Below are 8,616 nucleotides of genomic sequence, written 5' to 3'. Positions count from 1 at the left end.
TTACAGCCGTGAAAGTTTCGGTTGAAATCTTTATTCGCCTTCTAAGGCGACTAAGGCCTTAAATGCCTTCTGAATGCCTTCAAAGCCGTTTAATGCTGGTAGGGTTGTCACTGCTCTATTTGGCAGTTACATTAGTAAGGGTGCAAAACCAGTATATATACAAGCGAAGATGGCGGCAAGCTATCTGTTCTTGTTGAATCAAAAAGTTGAAATATTTCGAAAAGAACCCGTTACAGCCTTGAAAGTTTCGGTTGAAATCTTAATTCGCCTTCTAAGGCGACTAAGGCCTTAAATGCCTTCTGAATGCCTTCAAAGCCGTTTAATGCTGGTAGGGATGATATTATCAATTTAAAAAAAGTTTCTGAACCCGTCATGAAAAAAAACAAAAATACGAAAAACTTTTTCTAAGTATATTTTGAGTTGCTGAATCTAGCTCTCGAAGATCGTTTTTGGATAGCATGAATAGTTTCAAAGATATTTATCAAAAACCTGTTGATTTCTTCTAACACACATATTTGAAATGTTCAGCAGTAAGCGGGTATCTCTTCATTGCGCGGATGCTTGCGCCTGTGATACTAGACAACAATCAAAAGAAGGAAAAGATCCATTCTTATTGCATTAATAATCTCGCCAAGCGCGATGTAATAAATGGTTGAATTGTTTGATCGGCAGGTTTTAAACATTTCTTCCATCACAAACGCTGGATCAAGACCCAGCGGTAAGTACCCTTTAATCCATATACAAAAATAGCTCTCCATCCAGTTCACAGGCAAACAGACAGCAAAGAGGATTCCACAAAGCACAAGCGGCTCAGCCTTAACCCGCCCACCCCACTTGCCCCCCAAGGCGAACACGAAAAAAAGGCACGCCCCAAAATCAAACTGCGCAGTGTGTATGCGTGTGTTATTTTACTTTTTTCTCATTCGAAACCCGAACCAACTTCGGCTTTTTACACGAAGAAAGATTCGAGCCATCGCTTCCGCTCAACGTCGAGCAAGGGTTCGAGCGATAAGCTCCCTCGAACCCATCTCGAACCTTATTTCCTTCGAGCGACTTCGGATTTGTCTGTTGGGTAGCAAGGTGTATGGATATTAGGAGGTGAAGTGCTTCAGAGCAAATTGACATTTCACGACTTGACATAACAATACTTGGTGCTCTGGTATTAAAATCGAGAAGAGCTGGAGGGAGGTGTAGAAAATTGTAAGTGTTTTGACATAACAATACTCTATGATGGCGCCTGTCAAACGTGCTAATAATTCACCTGGTAAATAAACACACCTTGGTTGGGTAGTACTGTAATGTCAAGTCGTGAAATGTCAATTTGCTCTGAAGCACTTTACCTCCTAATATCCATACACCTTGAATTTGTCAGCATGTTGTCACTCCCATGGCCCCCTTTCTAAATTGTCAACATTTGGCACTCCGTGGCGCCGCGCCTAATGATTAATCTTTATTAGCTGCCAGAGCTCGGTGTGATGTTTAAAGCTGTTCCATACTTAAGTCCACGTTTTCATTGTAACACCGCTATGTCGAATACCAAATATACAAATTTTGCTAGAAGAAACAAGTGTAATGTGTTCAAAGTAAATAATAATCGTGTTTCAAAACATGATTCTATCGGAGATGCTAATGAAAAATATTTTCCTCATCAAACAAAATCGAAACGCTCTACAATGCATATTACAGTTACGGACGAGGAAGAGGAAATCCAAATGCTGCGTAGACGCTACAATGACAAAATCACAGTTTCTAAAGGTATTGAAACGTTCACAGATTTTCCGCTCTCAAAAAAAACTTTAGCTGGATTAGCCGAAGCAGATTTCACTAGACCCACCGTAATTCAACGGGAATCTCTATTGCCTGCTATATTTGGTAAAGATATTCTCGCGGCAGCGAAAACGGGTAGTGGAAAGACATTAGCTTTTATCATCCCAATCCTTGAACGATTATTCTTGGAGAAATGGACCCGCATGGATGGTTTAGGAGCTCTCATAATAACGCCAACACGTGAACTGGCTGTACAGATTTACGAAACTATGACACAGGTTGGACGGCATCACGATTTTACCATTGGTCTTCTCATTGGAGGTCAAAACCTCAAATACGAACGAAATCGCCTGCACAATCTGAACATAATAATCGGCACTCCCGGTCGTCTGTTACAACATATGGATCAAAATCCTTTATTTGATACCACAAACTTGAAAATATTGGTGCTGGATGAAGCTGACAGATGCTTAGATATGGGATTCTCGGCTACAATGGATTCCATCATCGAAAATCTTCCTGAAGTACGACAAACTGTATTGTTTTCTGCAACTCAAACGAATTCTGTTCGTGATTTAGCGAGAGTGAAACTAGTGAACCCTGTTCAAATTGCTCCACACGAGCATGAAAAAATCGCCACACCGGCGAAATTACAGCAAAGCTACGTTGTAGTTGATCTTGCCAACAAACTGACCATGCTTTGGTCATTCCTGCAAACCCATCCTAAACAAAAAGTCATAGTATTTTTTGCCACTAGCAAACAGGTGAAATATTTCTACCAGGTATTTAAGAAGCTTCGTCCTACCTCGTTACTGTTACACCTGTATGGGGGAATGAACCAAGAAAAGCGTAACAAAATATATGCTGATTTTTGCAAAAAGAAAACAAATGTATGCTTGTTAGCCACAGATGTAGCATCGCGTGGGCTGGACTTCCCTAAGGTTAACTGGGTGGTTCAAATCGACTGCCCTGAAGACGTTGCCCAGTACATACATAGAGCCGGACGAACTGCAAGGTTGAATACAAGTGGTGAAAATTTACTCGTTTTGCTTCCGCACGAGGTAGATCCAATGTTAGATTCTCTAGAAAAGAATAAAATACCTATTAAGCAGATTAAAATTGATGAACGTCAGTTATTTTCACCACTGCTGAAAATCCAATCACTGCTTGCCCAATCCCCAGAATTAAAAGAGAGTGCAAAACGGGCTTTTGTTGCATACATCAAATCAATAGCGCTGATGAAGAATAAGGAAGTGTTTCAATTGCACAATTTAAATTTAGATGAGTTTGCAAACTCTTTAGGGTTGAGTAACACTCCGCGTGTTCGTTTTGTTTCTCGAACGTTGGAAAGGAAACGAAAGAAAATCTTAAATACTTACGATTCTGAAAGTAAAATCAAAATTACTGGCATCGAAACTAAGGATAGCAGCGATGATGAACAAGATCTGGATGATTTTCTAAGAATTAAACACATTCATAATAGTTCACATAGTTTCGCATCGGATGATCTACAGGCTTTCAATGTTACTACTGTATCGGAAGGTGTAAAAAAGATACAAAAAAAACGAATATCTAAGGTCAAGCAAGTAAAAAAGTCCCTACATATGAGTAAACGAATCGTATTTGGTGAAGATGGTGCACCGGTTAATACAAACGATGAGCCATCGAACAAGTTCTACGATTTGAAAGCGGCACGGTTTAGACTAGAACAACAGGATGCGGAGGATAAAAAGCGTTATAGAGCATTAAAGAAAGCTAAAAGAATGATTATAAAAGAAAAGGAACGTAAAAGGCATGTTGACGATTCTTGTGATCTGGCTGATGATTTTGGTAGCGAAAGCGAAGATGGCGTTTCTCTTGATTGGCTTCCTGATCCGGATAAAGTGTATGGAAAACGAAAACAGAATGGGAAAAATGTTGATTGTAAACACGCTTCAGGCAGCTATGATTTTAAAGATACAATCAAAAGAATGCGTGTACTTCAAAATGCTCAAACATTGTCTTTAAATGATACAGAACAACTGGCCATTAATTTGCTAAAATAGTATTTCCGACGATCGTGCCAAATCATTACATGATAGTGGTCTCTCCAACAACGAAGTAAAAAATATATGTATGCAACGGAATGTTGATGAAATGGTCTTTTGTTTTTCTTCTTTATAAATGGTATGTATCTTACAAATATGTTTCAACAGTGGTAAGTGATTTATAGTTGATAAACCCATTTATGAACTAATAAACATTTAACAGATTATAACTGAAGTATTTTATTTTCAACGATACAATCTACAATTTCGCTTTCAGTTATATTCAACATTGAAATCCTACTCATGATTCGGTTATTTCAAAAAACTAAAGAGATTTTCTCTAAACCATTCTTTTGTAAATTGAAGATGATTGCCCTCACACTCGAGAAATACGATTTTATTTTGATCGTACATCTTTTTTAGACCAAGGCGATCCTGAAAAAAAAGGAAGTAGAGTTAGATTTGTGGCGAGCGAATAGTAATTGTTTCTTTACCTCGATATAGATATTGGATTCCTTGAGGCCCTGTATTTCTTTATCCTGTCCAGGTTTGTAATAACCAAACCATTGGGTTTGTAATGGTTGAACAATGCTATCATTATTAAATTGAACCATTACAAATTTATTCAATTTTTGTAAATTTTTCACATAGGTTTTGTTGATAAACTGCTCGTTATTAATATCCGCTAAAAATGTGCTAGAAGTTCTGTATTTACTTTCATTCAGCGGATCATGCCAATACGTTGCTTGAACGAGAAAATTTTGCATCAAATCTGTATATGCGGCATAGTTAAGAAGCAGCCGAAACCGTTCACATGTTCGACTGCTTATTGAGGGACAATTTGGTAATCCAAAAACCCCCTGATGTTGACCACCCAATGTAATCAAATTATGTATGCGTAGAGTTGAACATCTTTGCACCAGTGCTCGCCTGGAAGATACCAATTTCACCCGTAATGGTCGGATTATATACATGCCTTCATGCACGAATAATTAAGGGACGGGCGTGACATGAATTACAAACATACAACTCAATACTCACAAAAACTGACTTCCCTGAGAAAATCCAATGGCATTGAATCCACCCTTCAATTGGGCATCCGTGCTTAAATCTTCACAAACCATATTGACCTGTATATAAGTGCGATGATTAATTTGTTGGGAATACTGTTTGTTCGAATGTTACCTGTTGATTGGGATGAATTAAGTAACCACTTTTAAAATCTTCAGTTATAGAATTCCCGATTTCAATCGATTTTACGTAAACATTGATTTCAGATTCTAGAAATTTTGTCACACCGCCCAAACTGAACGGAAAGCAACATGTATCCCCTGAAGATTAAAAAAAAACAAATACAAATTACAAAAAAAAAAATAAATAAAACCAACACACCTTCTTGCATAACTTACCCATGCCATGCCACAAAACAATAGGTAATTTCTCACTAGAAACTTGCATTTTTGTTGCGAGTGCAATGAAGTAGAAAATAACCACCTCAAATCTTGTATGTTGCATGTTTAGCAGTCACACATCAATTGTGATACCAAAATGAACTTAGTGTTTGTCTTTTCAGCGTTTGTTATTAGTTTACTTTGAATTCAATTTTCATGAATTTCAAAATCACGGATTAACAAGTAAGAACTCTTCCAATCTATACCATTCATACCATTAAACTGAATGTTGTTGTTAGTATGGTTTAGAGAGGCTTTGCCGCCTGCCGAGTTCTTTCGCCTCTAACCCAAGGTGGAATGTATAATGAGGTGTAGTTATAGCGCTTTTGGCGATCCCCCCCCTGGGCTCCGATTTTGACAGATGGTTTTCCGCTTGCATATGTATTGATGGATTGTTTACGTTTTGCATGGTCAATATTTGGTGGAGGTCAATTTGGGTGAATATTTTAGTTTATTAGAACACAGCCCGTGATTTAAAATGGAAATTTTCCTTCGAGAACAAGAAGCGTTCGCCAAACGCGTAAAACTAACTGTCACTTTTCTTCGTCGATTCTTCTTCCACGTAGCTGTCAAAACGAGCTTATAACTTGACCTGATATCTTTACGGTCCTTGCCAAGGACCGTAAAGATATCAGGTCGTTATAAGCCCGTTTTGACAGCTAGGTGGAAGAAGAATCGACGAAGAAAACTGACAGTTAGTTTTCCGCGTTTGGCGAACGCTTCAAGTTCTCGAAGGAAAATTTCCATTTTAAATCACGGGCTGTGTTCTAATAAACTAAAATATTCATCCAAATTGATCTCCACCAAATATTGACCATGCAAAACGTAAACAATCCATCAATACATATACAAGCGGAAACCATCAGTCAAAAGCCCCGTAGCCCAGGGGGGGATCGCCAAAAGCGCTATAGCTACACCTCATTATACATTCCACCTTGAACTTGACCTGATATCTTTACGGTCCTTGCTCTAACCCAAGGTGGATTTAAAAATATCAGGTGGTGGAATCTAGTGCATTTTGACAATTCGTCACTTGACGTAAAGTCCCCAGGATTCAAAAATTGTTTACATTTTTTAAAATGGTTCATTTAATTTATATACCACATCTTTTCGATTCAATATTTTTTAAATATATATTTTGAGCTTTGCGAGTTCTTATTTAACATTGAAACATTCATTTAAGTGTGTTCTTTCTTGTTATTCCGTAAATTTATTCTATAATTCATTGTTTTTTTTTACATTTTTGAGGATAAAACTGACAAATTATATTTTTTTGTAATTTTCACGTTAATTACTCATTATATACGAACAGCATGGACAATTTACGTGAGATTCGAACTCTTACTCACATGATTTTACATTTCGTGCATAAACAAATCATCAAATCTTTTATTAATATATCATTTTTTTCAATAAAATCAATAGAAACACAAAATTGCACGTAGTAACAAAGCAATCTTTTCTATTTGCTATGCTTTGTGTGCGGAAACCATTGGTTAACGGTTTTAAAATGACGTAAAGTCCCTCAACTATGGCGACCCCCCAAAGGCCTTCATCCACCACCTGATATTTTTAATCCACCTTGATCCTCACTGAGAACGTCACTGATCAGCCCTGCTGTCAACATCAAGGTGGATTAAAAATATCAGGTGGTGGATAAGGGCCTTTGGGGGTCGCCATAGCTGAGGGACTTTACGTCATTTTAAAACCGTTAACCAATGGTTTCCGCACACAAAGCATAGCAAATAGAAAAGATTGCTTTGTTACTACGTGCAATTTTGTGTTTCTATTGATTTTATTGAAAAAAATGATATATTAATAAAAGATTTGATGATTTGTTTATGCACGAAATGTAAAATCATGTGAGTAAGAGTTCGAATCTCACGTAAATTGTCCATGCTGTTCGTATATAATGAGTAATTAACGTGAAAATTACAAAAAAATATAATTTCTTAGTTTTATCCTCAAAAATGTAAAAAAAAACAATGAATTATAGAATAAATTTACGGAATAACAAGAAAGAACACACTGAAATGAATGTTTCAATGTTAAATAAGAACTCGCAAAGCCCAAAATATATATTTAAAAAATATTTAATCGAAACGATGTGTTAGATAAATTAAATGAACCATTTTAAAAAATGTAAACAATTTTTGAATCCTGGGGACTTTACGTCAAGTGACGAATTGTCAAAATGCACTAGATTCCACCACCTGATATTTTTAAATCCACCTTGGTCAACAGTGAGCCCTCAGGATGAGGCAGCGGTCTGTCCTCAACAGTAAGTTTTCAAATTTAGAAAACATGAATAGGCTGCAAAAGCATCTGAAAGGCGAAGCACTTCGTGCGGTTTTTACGGGTTAATGCTTAACCAAAAAAAAAAAAAAAAAAAAAACGTTCCGTTTGTATTAAACAGGCTCGACAAAATATTTGGGAATCCTGAAAGCATTTACAAGTCTTTACTGTTAGAATTACTAGTAGTAAAGCACATAACGACAGATAATCCCTCAGCATTTTTAGAAATTTCCAACGTTTTGTGCAATCTCATTGACAACATGGTGTTGTTGAAGCAAGAAGGATTTTTGAATGACCAGAGGTTGCTAAACGATTTGACATCAAGGTTTTCAACCGAACTTCGGAACGAATGATTGAAACACACATTTGTCGTGATATCCGTAACTTTCTTCACCGCTTATAACATTCGCTTTTTTCATTTTACTTTTATTATTATCTCTTTTTTTTTTACTGCTGTCTCGTGCTTCAGATGCTTAGGATGCATGGTGCTTTATGACCGCTCTCGTCAACATTCGTCCAAAAACTGATCGCTGTGTCGTTCTCTCTCTCCGTCGTCCCCAAAGCTCTCTCCGATTTTCGTTCGTATCTCGTGGTCATCGCTCCAATTCGTTTCTCTCCCGCTCTCGTTTCTCTGCACTTTGTGCTTCCTTTCTCTGGCTCCGTCTCTCGTCCTAGGTTGCTTATCATTTTGACACTTGCCTATACATGCCTATACATTTTTTATTATTTCTTATTCTATTCTCTACATTATGTAGGAAACAAGATAACAAGAATCTTACGCTACAAGACCTATCAGAATGGCTGAAACCTTCTGAAGAACTGGCCATTATACTGGCCGCGAACGAAGGAGTAGCCAAACAAGAAAGGTCGAACCGTCAAAACATGCCGCATCGTCATAAAGGGCCAGAAAAGGAAACGATATGTCTAATTTGTGGATTTCCTCATGAAACCACTCGTTGCCGACAATTGAACGGTAAGACGCCCGATGAAAAATTATCTCTTTTCATTCGGCATAGAATTTGCACCAATTGCTGCAAGTACAGCAACCATAACGCTCAAAACTGTCGCCTACCACC

At 37.5% G+C, this 8,616-nt stretch overlaps 2 protein-coding genes across 2 annotated transcripts; one reads left to right on the top strand and one right to left on the bottom strand.

The window, feature by feature from the left end:
- The first annotated feature begins 1,341 nt into the window (after positions 1-1,341).
- Positions 1,342-3,893, top strand: LOC121589228 (ATP-dependent RNA helicase DBP4). The gene has a single exon (XM_041907978.1). The coding sequence runs from the start codon at positions 1,476-1,478 to the stop codon at positions 3,810-3,812; it is 2,337 nt and encodes a 778-aa protein (XP_041763912.1). The 5' UTR covers positions 1,342-1,475; the 3' UTR covers positions 3,813-3,893.
- A 58-nt stretch (positions 3,894-3,951) lies between these two features.
- On the bottom strand, positions 3,952-5,572 carry LOC121589229 (palmitoyl-protein thioesterase 1). Its single transcript, XM_041907979.1, has 5 exons — positions 5,204-5,572; positions 4,980-5,125; positions 4,836-4,924; positions 4,289-4,724; positions 3,952-4,229 (listed from the first exon to the last, which is right to left on the bottom strand). The coding sequence occupies exons 1-5, from the start codon at positions 5,307-5,309 to the stop codon at positions 4,107-4,109; spliced, it is 900 nt and encodes a 299-aa protein (XP_041763913.1). The 5' UTR covers positions 5,310-5,572; the 3' UTR covers positions 3,952-4,106.
- Between the last annotated feature and the right edge of the window lie 3,044 nt (positions 5,573-8,616).

Source organism: Anopheles merus, chromosome 2R, assembly GCF_017562075.2.
Source record: "Anopheles merus strain MAF chromosome 2R, AmerM5.1, whole genome shotgun sequence".
NCBI classification, from domain to species: domain Eukaryota; kingdom Metazoa; phylum Arthropoda; class Insecta; order Diptera; family Culicidae; genus Anopheles; species Anopheles merus.
This window is presented reverse-complemented; position numbering and strand designations above follow the sequence as displayed.